The 15121-nt window shown below is 65.4% G+C and overlaps 5 protein-coding genes across 5 annotated transcripts; 4 read left to right on the forward strand and 1 right to left on the reverse strand.

Annotated features, from left to right (window-relative positions):
* Positions 1 to 1314: 1314 nt before the first annotated feature.
* MICPUN_78904 (predicted protein) lies at positions 1315 to 5031 on the forward strand (the record flags this gene model as incomplete). Its single annotated transcript, XM_002499564.1, has 1 exon — positions 1315 to 5031. A coding segment is annotated over one exon (3717 nt), but the record flags the coding sequence as incomplete, so codon positions are not given.
* Positions 5032 to 5542: 511 nt separating this feature from the next.
* Positions 5543 to 5836, forward strand: MICPUN_54089 (predicted protein; the record flags this gene model as incomplete). The annotated part of the gene is made up of 1 exon (XM_002499565.1): positions 5543 to 5836. The coding sequence occupies one exon, from the start codon at positions 5543 to 5545 to the stop codon at positions 5834 to 5836; it is 294 nt and encodes a 97-aa protein (XP_002499611.1).
* Positions 5837 to 5998: 162 nt separating this feature from the next.
* Positions 5999 to 8989, forward strand: ARSB (arsenite-antimonite efflux family; the record flags this gene model as incomplete). Its single annotated transcript, XM_002499566.1, has 1 exon — positions 5999 to 8989. The coding sequence occupies one exon, from the start codon at positions 5999 to 6001 to the stop codon at positions 8987 to 8989; it is 2991 nt and encodes a 996-aa protein (XP_002499612.1).
* Positions 8990 to 9045: 56 nt separating this feature from the next.
* MICPUN_79154 (predicted protein) lies at positions 9046 to 10191 on the reverse strand (the record flags this gene model as incomplete). Its single annotated transcript, XM_002500046.1, has 1 exon — positions 9046 to 10191. One exon carries the CDS (start codon positions 10189 to 10191, stop codon positions 9046 to 9048), a length of 1146 nt encoding a protein of 381 aa, XP_002500092.1.
* Positions 10192 to 10827: 636 nt separating this feature from the next.
* On the forward strand, positions 10828 to 15054 carry MICPUN_79103 (ATP-binding cassette superfamily; the record flags this gene model as incomplete). The annotated part of the gene is made up of 3 exons (XM_002499567.1): positions 10828 to 11907; positions 12115 to 12938; positions 13035 to 15054. 3 exons carry the CDS (start codon positions 10828 to 10830, stop codon positions 15052 to 15054), a joined length of 3924 nt encoding a protein of 1307 aa, XP_002499613.1.
* Positions 15055 to 15121: the final 67 nt, after the last annotated feature.

Here is a 15121-nt window from a genome sequence, read left to right on the forward strand (position 1 = left end):
GACCGTCTGACGTTACGGCTTCGACTCACCGCGAGTCTGATGAGGGGCGGGACCCGCCGCGGCGCCGCCGCGGCGCGAGTTCCGGAGATTGCCGCGGACGTCCTCCCGCTCCTGGATTCCCCGATTTTGCCCCTCGGCCCCGGCGGGGATTGCGCGGCGGCGATGGTCGTCGCCGCCGCGGGGGTCCCCGGCAACGCGGCTATGGGCCTCGGCTTTGGCGGCGTCCCGGAGACGTTCGCCGCCGCGCTTCGACTCTCCGCGGCGTTCGCGGACGGCTCGGCTCCGCCCCCGCCCCTGGACTCCCGCGGTGAACCCGTCGCGCCCTCCTCGACTCGCGTCGTCGCCGAAGCCGCGACGCTGCGTAGGGCACTCGAGGCTGCCGCGGAGGCGGTGGAGATGAACGACGAGGAGCCGTTACCCGCGGCGGCGCTCGCGCTCGTGTTTCCCGTGTGCGCCAAGGCTCTGCTCCTGCCGGACTCGGCCCCCGCGGCTGTTCGCAAACTCGCGCTGGACGTCCTGGCTCCGCACGCGGCGCCGGGCGTCGAGGGCCTACCCCGCGCCCCCGCCGCCGCGCTCGCGCTCACCGTCCTGGAGCACGGCGCGCCACAGCTGGCCGCCGCCGCGCGCCCGCTCCTCTTCGAGGTGGCCGCCGGCGCCGGCGACGACGAGGACGGCGGCGCCGCGGTGGCGGCGGCGCTTCTGAGAGGCGTCGAGTCGCAGTTTCGGGCGGTGCGCTCGGCGGCGCTCGCGGCGCTCCTCGCGGCGCCCCCGGCTGCGTCGACCGTTACGACGACCGTTACGACGCTGTTCCTCGCCAGGCACGACCCCGACGAGGATAACCGCGCCACCGCCGAGCAGGTGTGGAGCGCGTACGGTCTAGCCGAGTGTAACGGTTCGAGGGTTCCTCCGGCGGATCTTCTGCGGTATTTGACGCACGAAGCCGCCGCCGTGAGGGACGCCGCGGTGGGAGCCTTCGCCGAGGCTGTCGCCGAGAGCGAGCAGGGCGTGGCTCCCGCGCTGGCCAAGCTGTTCGCGGCGTTCTCGCAGAACTCGCCGAAGGAGGAGACGATCGACGCGGACGACCCGTTCGCGGCGATGGACAGGAAGCGACAGCTGGCGACGTTCCCCGGGGAGGAGGCTTCTTCGAGGAGCGCGGGTGACCCCCAGGCTCGCGCCGCGATCATGCGCGCTCTCGGCGCGGTGGCGCCGTCGCTCACGCCCAGAGACCTCCCGTTGGTGAGCACCTTCCTCACCAAGGTGCTCGGCGACGACGATGAGCTCGTGCGCGACGCGGCCATGACCGCGGGGCGTAACATGATCGAGCTGCACGGCGCCGAACAGGTGCAGCAGCTGCTCCCGGTGTACGAAAAATATTTTGATAAGCAGGCGGCGGGGGGCGGGGGCGGCGCCGAGGACGAGGAAAAGAGAGATAACGTCCGTCAGGGCGTCGTGGTCTTCCTCGGGGCACTGGCGTGCCACCTGGACGCCGCGGATCCCAAGATCCGGCAGATCCTCGCCAGGCTTGTCTCCGTGCTGTCCACGCCCTCCGAGGCTGTGCAGCGGTCCGTGTCCGACTGCCTCCCGCCGCTGATGAAGGCGCTGACGGATGACGAACGCAGGGCGCTGGTGGAGAGCCTCCTGGCGCAGGTCACCGACGGAGAGGGATACGCGGATAGGCGCGGCGCCGCGTTCGGTCTCGCCGGCGCGGTCAAGGGGTGCGGCATATCGTCGCTCAAGGCGTACGGCATCATGGACGCCGTCAAGGCTGCCGTGGAGGATAAGAAAAATCCCGATGCCAGGGAGGGTGCGCTGATGGCGTTCGAGCTTCTCAACCTTCGACTCGGCCGCCTGTTCGAACCTTACGTCATCCACGTCCTCCCCATGCTCCTCGTGTGCTTCGGCGATCAGTCGGAGCACGTGAGAGAGGCTACGATCAGCGCCGCGCGCGCCGTTATGGGCCAGCTCTCGGCGCAAGGCGTCAAGCTCGTGCTGCCCGCGCTGATGAAGGGTCTCGAGGACAACGCGTGGCGGACCAAGCAGGGTTCCGTGCAACTAATGGGCGCGATGGCGGCGTGTGCGCCGAAGCAGCTTGGAGCGTGTCTGCCCCAGATCGTACCCAGGCTCAGCGAGACGCTCATCGACACCCACCCGAAGGTTGTGGAAGCTGCGCAGCACGCGCTGAAGGCCATCGGCGACGTCATCAAAAACCCTGAGATTGAGGCACTCTCTGATTACCTCCTCGGCGCCATCGCGAAGCCCGCGGAGCTCACGCAACCGTGCCTCGATGTGCTCCTGGAGATGACGTTCGTCAACGTGGTCGATGCGCCGTCGCTCGCGCTCATCGTCCCCGTCCTTTCCAGGGGTTTGCGGGATCGCCGCGCGGACCTAAAGAAGAAGGCTGCCAAAATCGCGGGTAACATGTGCGCACTTGTTGCAGACCCGAAGGACATGAGCCCCTACGTCCCCTTGCTCCTGCCGGACATACGAAAGTCTCTCATCGATCCCATACCCGAGGTGAGGGCCACCGCGGCGTCCGCGCTGGCGTCCCTGATCCGGGGCATGGGCGGCGTTGACGAGCACTTTGCGGATCTCATCCCCTGGCTCACGCAGACGCTGCAGAGCGACGGGCCGATGACGGAGCGAAGCGGCGCGGCTCAGGGACTGGCGGAGTGCCTCGCCGTGCTCGGTCAAGAGCACTTCGAGGCGATGCTCCCGGAGATCCTCGCCGGGTGCCACCACGTCGCGCCGCACGTGCGAGAGGGGCACCTCACCTTGCTTCGGTTCCTGCCCCTCGCGCTCGGCCACCTGTTCGAGCCCCACCTGCAGGAGGCGCTCGCCGAGGTGCTCACTGGCCTCGCGGACCAGGTGGAAGCTGTGCGCGACGCGGCGCTCAGCGCGGGCCGCGTGTTCGTGGAGGAGTTTTCGCACAGCGGACCGTCTCTGGACCTCCTCCTGCCGTCCATCGAGGACGGCATCAGCTCTGAGAACTGGCGCATCAGGCAGAGCGCCACCGAGCTCATGGGCTCGATGATGTTCCGCATCGCGGGAACCAGCGGGAAGGTCCTCAACCTCGAGGGCGGGTCCGACGACGAGGGCATCAGCACCGAGGCGCAGGGTAGGGCGCTGACGAACACCCTCGGCGAGCAGAGGCACCACGACCTCCTCGCCGCGGTGTACTCGCTTCGAAGCGATCCAACCCTCGCGGTGCGCAACGCGGCTGTGCACATCTGGAAGACGGTCGTCGCAAACACCCCGAGGACCTTACGTCTGGTCCTCCCGCATCTCATGCGAAGGCTCATCGCGGGACTCAGCGCGGCGGACGACGACAGGCGGCAGACCGCGAGCAGGTGCCTGGGCGAGCTGGTTCGCAAGCTCGGCGAACGCGTGCTGGGCGAGGTGTTTCCAATTTTCAGCGACGGGCTGGCAAACTCCGAGGCGGCGACCCGCGAGGGCGTGTGCCTCGGCCTCGCGGAGGTGCTCGCCGCCGCGAGGAAGGAGGACCTCGAGCAGTACATCGGCGACGTCGTCCCGGTGATCCGCGACGCCCTGTGCGACGAGGAGGAGGGCGTGAGAAACGCAGCCGGCGCCGCGTTTGACGCCGTGTTTCGACACGGGGGCGCCGACGTCGCCGCGGATATCGTCCCCGCGCTTCTATCCAAGCTGGAAACCGACGACGTCGCCCTCGAGGGCCTCAAGCAGGTGCTCAGGGCGCAGCCGAAGATCTTGGCGTCCGTGCTCCCCAAGCTGGCGGCGCCACCGATCGACGCCGCGCGCGCGGCGACGCTGGGGTCGCTCGCGGAGGTTGCCGGCCCGGCGCTGCCGCCCCACCTCGAGGCGCTCTTCCCCCCGCTCCTCGCCGCGATGGGCAGCGACGACCCGGACGAATCGGAGGCGGCGACGGGCGCAGCCTCTGCGGTCCTTCGCGCCGTCCCCGACGAGGCGCACTACCTCCTCCTCCCCGAAGTTCTCGGGGGTTTGGAGGATGAGTCCCCGGGGGTCAGGTGCGCCGCCGCGAAGCTGTGCGGCGTATTCGCCGTCGAGGCGCCCTGCTTCGACGAGGAGGACGACGTTCCGCAGCTCGTCAAGGGCCTGTTCGAGCTGTTCATCGACGACGATGAGTCCGTGGTGTCCGCGGCGTGGACGGCGCTCGGCGTCGTCATGGGCGTCGTGGCCAAGGAGGACCAGGCGCACTATCTGCGAGACGTCCGGGGCGCCGTGGAGACGGCTCGGGAGAAGGTGCGACGCAAAAACCGCGGCGCCAGCGTCAAGGACCTGCTCATCCCGGCGCTCTGCCTGCCCAAAGGTCTCGCGCCGATCGTGCAGGTGTACCTGCAGGGCGTTCTCGTGGGGAAAAACTCGGAGGTGAGGGAGTCCGCCGCGGAGGGTTTGAGAGAGGCGGTGATGTCCACGACGACGTCGGCGCTCAAACCCCACGTGATCCCGATTACCGGTCCGCTCATCCGCATACTCGGGGACAAGTACCCCGGCGCCGTCAAGTCCGCGATCCTGGGCGCGCTCGCGGTGATGATCGACAAGGGCGGCGTCGCGCTCAAGCCCTTCGTGCCGCAGCTCCAGACCACGTTCGTCAAGTGCCTCAGCGACGCGAACAGGCCGGTGCGACAGCGCGCCGCCGCCGCGCTCGGCCGTCTCATGACCCTCCAACCCCGCGTCGACCCCCTCGTCGGCGACCTCGTCACCGCCCTCGCCGCGGCGTCCGACGCGGGCGTGCGCGAGGCGATGCTGCGAGCCATCGCCGGCGTCTTCGCGCACGCGGGCAAGGGGGTGCAAACGCCCACCGCGGAGCGCGCCAGAGACGCAATCTTCGCCGTCGGCACGAACTCGGCGGTCGGCGACGGCGAGATTAACGCCGCGGCGCTCGCGCTCGCCCACGTCGCCGCGTGGCTCCCCGACGACACGCGCGCGTCCCTCATCGACCGCCTCGCGCACGAACTCTCCCCGGACGGCGACGTAAATGACCGCGGGAGGGAAGCGAGGGCGACGGCGTTGGCGGCGCTGGCGAGGACGCGACCCGAACTGGTCCTCGCCACGCACGCGCCCGCCACGCTCAACGGCTTGGTCCGCGCCGCCAAGGACGAGGCGTGCGTCGCCTCGAGGGTCGCCGCCGCGCGCGGGTTGGCGACCATCGCGCGCGCGTCCGCGCTTCAGAACGGCGCGTCGTGTCCGTACCTTCCCAAGCTGCTGCCGGTCATTGGCAGATTGCTGCGGGACGAATCCGCGGATGTGAGGGCGGCGACGGCGGGGGCTTGTTGCGTCTTGTGCGTCTCGTCGCGCGACGCGGTGGGTGTACACGTCGGCGCGTTCGTCCCTCAACTCGCCGACGTGGCGGTCGGCGATAGGTCCAAGGATGCCAGGTACTACGCCGACAGGGCTCTCAGGAGCGTGCTGCGGATAATGGACGCGCCGGATGGGTTGACGTACGCGCAGAGCGTTTTGAAAGCGGGGGGCGTGGCGAGCGCCGCGCGGGGCAAACTGACGGACGTGGTGCTTCGGAGGTTGCAGGGTCTGCCGGACGAGGAGGAGGATGGGGCGAGCAAGGTGGCGATGGGGAGCCTGGGCGCGGACGAGGAGGACGACGACGAGGTCGTCCTGGGGGACTGAGACGCGACGAGACCCTTTGGGACCGAGACTGTTTTTCGATCTGCGCCACGCTCGCGTGGTGAGCCGCAATCTTGAAAATTCCACGCGACGCAACGCAAAAGTTGTCTATGTGAATTCAGTCACCGAACCATTCCTGTTTCCCCCAAAAAAAGATCTTTTGCCAGCCACGAATTTCATTTTCCGGCCGTTTTCGTGGGAAACGGAAAAACGTGACTAACTCGTCTGTGTGCTCCAATCTGTTCTCGGATCTGCCCGGCGGCGACAGGCGATCTCGGCCGTGGAAAAGCGCCGTCAGTCTTTGGCCTTTTGCGAACACCGGGCGCATTCGAAGGGTCGCGCACCCTCCCGACCGCGAGCCTTCCCTCATCTCGCGACAAAGATGGGCGAGAGGAGAAGCCTCGACGGCGGCTCGCGTCGCAGGACCGAGAACGGAGCCGACGACGCGGAGGACCTCCCCCCGGAGGAACAGTACGAGCCGGAGCACGGGCACACCCTCTCCGCAATGCAGGGCCGGGGGATGCGACGGGAGCTGTCGCGGCACACGTTCTTCGGCGTCGAGGGGTTCGAGGGGGAGCCCGTGGTGACGGCCGACGAAACAATGTCCGCCGGGTCCCCCACGCTCTCGCCGTTGTCCACACCCTCGCACACGCTGACCGGCGCCGAGTCATCCACCCTCTCCCAGGAGGTGGAGGCGTCCAAGCCGAAGGTGATTACCGCGGCGGACCGCCGACCGTCCATGCCCGCGTCCGCGGGACACGCGAGGCTCGACGACCTCTTCCCGGTTCCCGAGAAGAAACCCGCGGTGGCTGCGCAGCAAAGGACGTCCAACGGGTCAGACGCGTCCGAGGAGGAGGTCACGCTCTCGTTCGCGGACGTGGACGGCAAGGGAACGAGCGACGACAAAAAGCAGGGCAAGAGCGCGCTGGAGCGGCTCATGGACGCGGAGGCGCGCGCGCGGTCGAACGGCGGCGGCGTCGGCAGGTCCGTCAACGCCAGGGCGTCCATCGACGTGGTGAACAGATCCGGCGGTTCGTTCGGCTTCGGCTCCGCGCGATTCAAACCGTCGAACGGCGAGTCGTCCAAGCCCAAGCCGCGAAAGAGCGCGGGAGCCGGAGCGGGGGGCGAGACGTCATCGTTCGACCGCCGAGAGGCGCTACGCGCGGTGGCCCGCGACGTCGAGTCCCTCATGCTCATCTCCGAGGCCCTCTCCGCCAAGGACATGCCGGTGCTGTCGAGGAGGCTGAGGCACGGCCTGACGCGGATCCAGGATAACGCCAGGGTTGGGTACAAGGACGAGGGCCTCCACGCGAGGAAGGTTGCCGCGTCGCACCGCGTGAACCGCTGGGAGCTGTTCAAGGAGGCTGCGCACGAGATGACGTTAGACAAGGAGGGCCGGCGTAGGATGAGCATGGCGGGGCAGGGGATCCTCGGGAGCATCCCGTCCAAGGTTCTCGAGGAGCTGGATTCGTCCGTGCACGGCGGCGGCCATGGCGGGCGCGGCGGCGGCGAGGCGCTCACGCTCAAACAGCACGTCGTCCGCGCGAGCATCGTCGGATTCTCCCTCCTCATCCTCTGCTGCATTCCCCACATCGTCCACCAGTACGCGCCCGACGCCGGGATCCAGGCCACCACCGGGTCCTTCACCCTCGGGGCGGACCCCGTTCTGATGCCGCTGTCGCACAAGCACAACGGCCTCTACGAAATAACCGTCGGCGCCGGCGTCTGCGAACACCAGACGCCGGCCGCGGACTCCGCGCACACCAACAACACGTACTACCAGGCGAAAATTGAGCTGGTACAGGACGGTGAGGTGCTCCGGTACGATAAGCTGAAGCTCCACGACCTGGGCACCGCGGCGGCGGCGGGGCGAAGGAGAGGGCTGCTCGGCGTCGGCGGCGGCGGCGGCCCCGTCGGCGCAGACGTCTACGACCACTTCTACTTCGACGTCAGACCCAACCAGGCCGGCTCGTACGTCAACGTCAGGGCGTCGAGCGATTGCCCGGTCCCGGTCGGCCTGTCCATCGAGGCGATCACGACCGGCCCGATAGGCTCGGTGCAACACTGGATCGCGCTGGCGCTTCTCATTGCGGTTTTCGCGTTGATCATCACGGAGGTTGTTCACCGCACCCTAATCGCGTTCATGGGCGCGGCGTCCGTGCTTTTCATCCTCGCGCTCGAGCACAGGCTACCGAGCGTGTACACCATCATGGGCTGGATGGATCACAGCACGCTGGCGCTGCTGTGGGGTATGATGGTGATTGTCGCGCTTCTGGCCAGGAGCGGCATCTTCGAGTTTTGTAGCGTCAGGCTCATTGAGTTCAGCAAAGGGGACATGTGGCGGCTCACTCTGCTGCTCATGCTCTTTGACTGCATCCTGAGCGCTTTTCTGGACAACGTCTCCACCATGCTGCTGATGGGCCCGGTGATAATATCGCTGTGCAAGGCGATTGACATGGACCCAAGGCCAATGCTCATCCCCATGGCGCTCTTCGGGAACATCGGCGGCACGTCCACAATGATTGGCGACCCGCCCAACTTGATAATCGGCAACGCGTTCAAGGAGGAGATCGGATTCGTAGACTTCATGAAGGTTCTCGCGCCTGGCGTGATCCTCGTCCTGTTTCCGACCCTATTCTTCCTAAAGCGTTACTATGGAAAGGAGGTGTATGATAGGAAGATTGATGTCGACATGCAGATGCTCAGGGACAAGTACCCCATCCGCGACCACGCCCTGCTCGCGAGGTGCGGTATAATCCTGGGATTTGTGCTTATGCTCTTCTTCCTCCACCCGGTGGTGCACTTTGAACCCGCGTACGCTGCGCTGTTCGGCGCGATCGCCATCCTGTTGATGGGCTCGACTGAAGATTTTGAGCACGCGATTGAGAAGGTCGAATGGGACTCGCTTCTGTTCTTCGCGGGACTGTTCGTGTTCACCGAGGGCATCGCTGAGCTTGGTTTGCTGCGCATCATCGCTGACCAGCTCAGCAGCGTGATCGAGAAGGTTCCCGTTGGTCAGAGGGCAATCGTGTCGAGTGCTTTGATCCAAGTTGTCGCCGCGGTGGCGTCTGCTTTTGTCGACAACATCCCGTTTACCACAACGATGATACCGGTCATCAGGCGGATGGCCACCAACGTAGAGGGGCTAGAGATCCAGCCGCTCGCGTGGGCTCTGTGCTTCGGCGCTGACATGGGGGGTATGGGGACTATCATCGGCGCTAGCGCGAACGTGGTGATGGCGGGCATCGCCGCGGAGGCTGGGTACCCGGTGAGCTTCATGAGCTTCTTCCGGATCGGCTGGCCGATGATGTGTATCGCCATTTGCGTCACCGTGCCTTATCTGTGCCTCATGATTCAGGTGGGATACGTGTAAATTTTTTATCGATAGACTACACGCGGACTAGCTAGACTTGTCTCTCTCGCATCTCCCTACCTCAGCGCGCGGGGCGGGGCCGAGGATGGGATCATGCACGGGTCCCTCCTCGCGAAGTGCACGTCGTCGATCGCCTTCAGCGTCTCCTCGCTCAGTGTCACCAGGTCGGTGTCAAACGCGTCGATGTTTTCCTTGAGCTGCTCCATGGTGGTGGCGCCGATGATGGTGGAGGCGCAGTACCATCTCGTGCGGCACCACGCCAGCGAGAGCGTCGCGAGAGAGATCCCCGCCTCCTTCGCGATCGCATCGTACGCCTCCGTCGCCTCCACGGACGGCGCGTTCAGGTACCTCTGCATGAAGTTGGGGTACTTCACCAGCCTGCCCTCCGCCGGCTTCTTGCCGTGGAGATACTTACCCGAGAGGGCGCCGCCCGCGAGCGGGGTCCACGGGAGCAGGCCGATGTCGTAGTGGCTCGGCGCGCACGCCTCCGCGAGCTCCGTCTCGAACGTGCGGTGCAGCAGGCAGAACGAGTTCTGGATCGACACCGGCCTGGGCACGCCGAGCTCGTCGGCGGCGCGGACAAACTCGCAGACTCCGTAGGTGGTCTCGTTGCTTAGGCCGTAGTGGCGAATCTTTCCCGCGGCGATGAGCTCGCCGAGCGCCGCGACGGTCTCCTTGATGGGCACGGCGTCGCGCTCCTGCTTCGGGTCGTAGACGCTCTGGCCGAAGTTGGGCGCGTATCGGTCGGGCCAGTGGAGCTGGTAGAGGTCGATGTAATCGGTCCTGAGCCTGCGCAGCGACGCGTCGCAGGCCATCAGGACGGACTCGCGGTCGAGGCGGCAGTCAGCCTTGGGCTTCGGGGGCACGAAGCGGTTGCCGCCCGTCTCGGATCCCGGGTTGTAGCCCGCCACCTTGGTCGCGAGGACGATCTCCGACCTGAGCGCGGGGTTCTTCTCGATCCAGGTTCCGATGTACTCCTCGGTGGTCCCCGGTTTCCACCCGGCTGCGCTGGACGGGACGGGATACATCTCCGCGGTGTCGATGAAGTTGACGCCGCGCTCCTTGACGGCGTAATCCAGCTGAGCGTGCGCGTCCTCCTCGGTATTCTGAATGCCGAAAGTCATGGTCCCCAAGCACACCTCGGTGACCATGAGGCCGGACGAACCGAGCGGCCTGCACTTGGGCAACTTTTTCGTCGCCATCTTCTTCTCAGCAGATGCTGTCGAGGTGGAGGCGGCGCGCGTGGAGTAGGCGCGTCGGGCTGTGGACCTCCGGATGCGAGAGGCGGATCTACAGAGGGCAAATGAGACTGTGTGCGCGCGGGAGCTGAGTGCCGCGGCCAGCATGCTCGCAGAGTGAGCCCCCCCACGGCCTGTCCTTTCGCTTTATCGACGTGGCACGACGTCGCTGCCGTCACCGGCTCACTTCACGTGACCAGACCGGATCATCGCGTTATGGAAGGCCGCCGAACCGCCGCCAAGCGCTTCTATTCGCTGCGGCGCACCGGGCGCGAGCGAGGAATATCGGACATGGGCGTCACCGACAAGGTCTTCCGATCTTTCGGAGTCAGCGAGTATAAGCGCGTCGCCCAGGTGGACGACGGGCGCGCATCCAGCCCCTCGCCCGAAGGGAGGCCGGGGGGTGGGCACGCATCGCACCAGTTCAAGGGGCGTAACGAACACGGCATCATCGGCAAGGTGCTCTACCTCTGGGTCACCCCGTTCCTCCGGCTGGGTCTGGAGAAGGAGAAGCTCGATCTGGATGACCTGCTCCCGCTGCCCCCCGCCTACCTCGCCAGCAACAACGCGCAGAGGTTCGAGCACGAGCTGGAGCGCGCGATGGACGGAGAGGAGGCTCGGCTCGCGAGGCTCGAGGCAGATTTCGCCACGCCGGAGGAGAGGAAGAAGCGCGAGCCCTTCCTCCCGGCGCTGACCTGGCCGCTGTGGAGGTGCTTCGGCGCGACGATCCTGACCGGGTCCTTCTTCAAGCTCCTCAACGACCTCATCCAGTTCCTCCCCGCCATCGTCCTCGGAGGCTTCCTTCGGTACATTGCCGGCAAGCCCCACTACCTCAGCGGGCTCAACCTCAGCGATGACGAGTATGGCGTCATCTACTGCTTCCTGATGTTCACCCTGCCGGTGTTGAGGACTCTCTGCGAGCAGGTATACTTCTATTACGCGCAAGCCTCCGGGATCTGCATCAAGGGTTCGCTGTCCACGTCCGTGTACCGCAAGACAATGCGGCTGAGCGCGGCGGGTCGCGACGGAGGCACCACCGGCGAGGTTCTCAACCACATGCAGCTGGACGCGCAGCGCGTCGGGGACCTGATGCTGTTCATCAACGTTCTGTGGTCGGGGGTGCTGCAGACGGTGGGATACATGGCGCTGCTGTACTATTACATCGGCTGGGCGGCCGTCGGGGGGTTCACCATCATGGTAGTTCTGGTCCCGCTGCAAAAGTATTTCTTCAAGGTCATCGCCGCGCTTCGCGGAGATCAGATGAAGCTGACGGACAGGCGCGTGAAGCTGCAGAACGAGGCGCTCAGCGGCGTTAAGATATTGAAGCTGAACGCGTGGGAAGACCCGCTGCGCGAGGAGGTGGAGCAGGTGCGCGGGGAGGAGATTAAGAAGGGTGAGAAGATTGCCAACGTCAACGCGGTGAACATGTCCATCATGAACACCGGGCCGACGCTCGTGGCTCTCGCCGCGTTTGGAATATACGCTGGGATCATGCGTGAGCCGATGGTTCCCGAGGTGATCTTCCCGGCGCTCACGCTCTTCTCCCTGCTCAGGTTTCCCGTGATGTTCTACCCGCGGTGTCTGTCGCTCTGCGCCGACGCGATCGTGGCGCTGCGTCGTCTGCAAAAGTATTTTTTACTCCCAGAGGCGGCGGCGACGACGATGGAGCTTCCGACGGACGTTGACCGAACGGAACGCGCGGGCGCGGTAAATGGGGCTGGTGTGGAGCGTGACGACGACGACGAGGAGGACGTGAGCGTGCGTTCGAACCTGCGCCGGTCCATTGGTGGGATCAAGTTGACTGAGGTTGAGCTCTCCGACATGGGCTCGTCTGTGAGCCCGGGGTCCTCCAGGCGAGGGCCCGCGATTGAGCGCGAGCGTTGCGAGTCCATGTCCGAGCCTGATGCACTCGTAGCGTCCATCTCTGGAGGATACTTCCACTGGACCGCGCCCGGTCCCACCGAGCAACCCTTCCTGAAGGACATCAACCTCGAGCTTCGCAGAGGCAAGCTCACCGTGGTGGTGGGCACAGTGGGTAGCGGGAAGTCGGCTCTGATCTCCGCGCTCCTCGGCGACATGCACCAGTGCGACGGATCGGACGGCGCGCCGGGTATCGGTGGCGCGCCCAACATCCGCGGTACGGTTGCCTACGTGGCACAGGTCGCGTGGGTGCAATCGCTGTCGCTGAAAGATAACGTACTGTTCGGCAGAACCATGGATGAGGCCCAGTACCGAGAGGCGCTGGACGTCGCGTGCATGGAAGCGGACGTGGAGCAGCTTCCTCACGGTGATGAGACCGAAATCGGTGAGAAGGGAATCACGCTATCGGGCGGGCAGAAGCAGCGCACGGCGATTGCGAGGGCTGTTTATGCGGATGCCGATTTAGTCGTGATGGACGATCCGCTGTCGGCGCTTGATGCTCACGTGGGTAAGGACCTCTTCCGCAAGTGCATCCGCGGCGCGTTGAGGGAGAAGGCCGTGTTGCTGGTCACGCACCAGCTGCAGTTCGTGAACCAGGCTGATCACGTCATCGTCATGTCCCAGGGGAAGATCGCCGAGCGGGGCACCTACGACGAGTTGGTCACGAAAGAAGGCAGCGTGTTCAAGGCGCTGATGGAGTCGTACCATGGTGAAGAGTCTGACTCCGAATCGGAACCCGGCGATGATGAGAAACAGGACACCGAAGGGCATGCCGAGGATATGGACGGCGAGTCTTCCGACGAGGAGGCCCGCCTCGGCGAGCTGACGGAATCCGCGGTGGCCACAAAAGCGGGCGCGCCCGGCCTGGACCCAAGCCCCAGCCGGAGCAGCAAAGATTTGCGCAAGAGCAAGGACCTCGCGCCTCTGGCTGCAGCCGCCGCGGGCGTTGCGGGCGGCGGCGCGGAGATCAAGGCCAAGATGGACAGCACCGACACCGGTAACACCATCACGAAGGAGGCGAGGGGCGAGGGCGCCATCTCGTTCAAGACGTACAAGACCTACGTGTCAAAGATGGGCTCGCCGATGTGGCTCCTGTTCCTCCTTGCGATGGTAACCTTTGAGCGCCTGCTCTCCGTGTACACGAGCGTGTGGCTGGCGTACTGGTCCGAGAACCACTACGACCTCCCTCAGGGCGACTACCTGGCAATATACGCCGGCATCGGCATCGGACAGGCGGCTGTGTCGTGGGCGAGGACGTTCATGTGGGCGCTCGCGAGCTTAGTTGCCGCAAACAAGCTCCACCTGGCGCTCTTCCGGGCGACTCTGTCCACGCGGCTGTCCTTCTTTGACGTCACCCCGCTCGGCCGCGTGATCCAGCGGTTCACCAAGGACACGGCCGTGTTGGACAACACCTTAGGCAACAGCGTATCGTCGTTCACGTCCTTCGGCCTGCTCCTGTTGGGAACGCTCGCGGTGATGGCGTGGGTGATGCCGGCACTCATGCCCTGCCTGGTGCCCATCGGCGCTCTCTACTTTTACGTCCAGTACTTCTTCAGGCCCGGGTACAGGGAGGCGAAGCGCCTCGACGGCATTAGCGGATCGCCTGTATACTCGCATTTTGGCGAGACCCTCACGGGTATCTCCACGATTCGCGCGTTTGGCCACCAGAGGCGGTTCATTAACGAAAACGAGACGAGGATTTCGATCAACCAGCGCGCAGATTATACACAAAAGTGCGGATGCGACCGATGGCTCCCAGTTCGTCTTGAAACGATCGGGAACTCCATCACGTTCGTCGTGGCAGTCCTCGGGGTGTGGCAGAGGGGTAGCACTTACGCCGCGCTGGTGGGCCTGACCCTCAGCTACGCCATCGACATGACCGGGCTGCTCTCCTGGCTCATCCGCATCATATCCGAGCTCGAGTCCAACATGGTGAGCGTGGAGAGAATCTCAGAGTATACCGAGCTTGAGACGGAGGAGTCAACGGGCGCAATCGTCAAGGGCGGACCAAAGAAGCCGCCATCTGGCTGGCCCCCCGCGGGCGCTATATCGTTCGAGCGACTGGAGATGAGGTACCGACCCAGCCTTCCTCTTGTGCTGAAAGGGATCTCGTTTGACGTCAAAGCTGGCGAGAAGGTTGGCATCTGCGGTCGCACCGGCAGCGGCAAGAGCTCCCTCATCGTCGCGCTCTGGCGACTGGTGGAGCCCAGCGGCGGGCGGGTGTGGCTCGATGGCACCGACACGGGCACGCTCAGCCTGAAAGACCTCAGGAGCAGGATCACGTGCATACCCCAAGATCCCATCCTGTTCTCGGGTAACGTCCGCGATAACCTCGACCCGTTTAAGCAACACGGCGACGAGGAACTCTGGTTCGCGCTCGAGGCCGTGCAGCTCAAGCAAGCCGTCGGCGAGCACGGCCTCGGGCTCGCGGCGCCCGTCGCGGAGTACGGCGAGAACTACAGCGCCGGACAGAGGCAGATGCTCTGCCTGGCGAGGGCCCTGCTGAGGGACACTAAAATCGTGTGCCTCGACGAGGCGACGGCGTCGGTGGACCTCGAGACGGACAAGGTGATGCAGGACGTCATCGCCGATCAGTTCGCGTCTCGCACGATCCTGACCATCGCGCACCGCATCAACACCATCATCGAGAACGACAAGGTGGTCTGCCTCGAGCACGGTCGGTTGCAGCGCATGGACTCACCGGCGGCGATGCTGCGAGACCCGGAGAGCATGTTCGCCAAGTTGGTCGCGGAGACTGGCGAGCAGTCGGCTAGGAATTTGCGCGCGAGGGCGGAGGAGTGCGACGCCGCGCGCGTCGCGGGGCTGCCGATTCGCAGGGTGGGGAGCAAGGATAGGATTAAGACGGCGGGAAGCAAGGAGAACTTGGCGTCGCCGTTGGGCAAGTGACGACGACGACGACGACGGTTCCGTCCTGTTGAATCATCTGAAATAATAGTAGTTACAGTACTCAAGA

The sequence above is a fragment of the Micromonas commoda genome, chromosome 2 (genome assembly GCF_000090985.2).
Source record: "Micromonas commoda chromosome 2, complete sequence".
In the NCBI taxonomy this organism is placed as follows: Eukaryota; Viridiplantae; Chlorophyta; class Mamiellophyceae; order Mamiellales; family Mamiellaceae; genus Micromonas; species Micromonas commoda.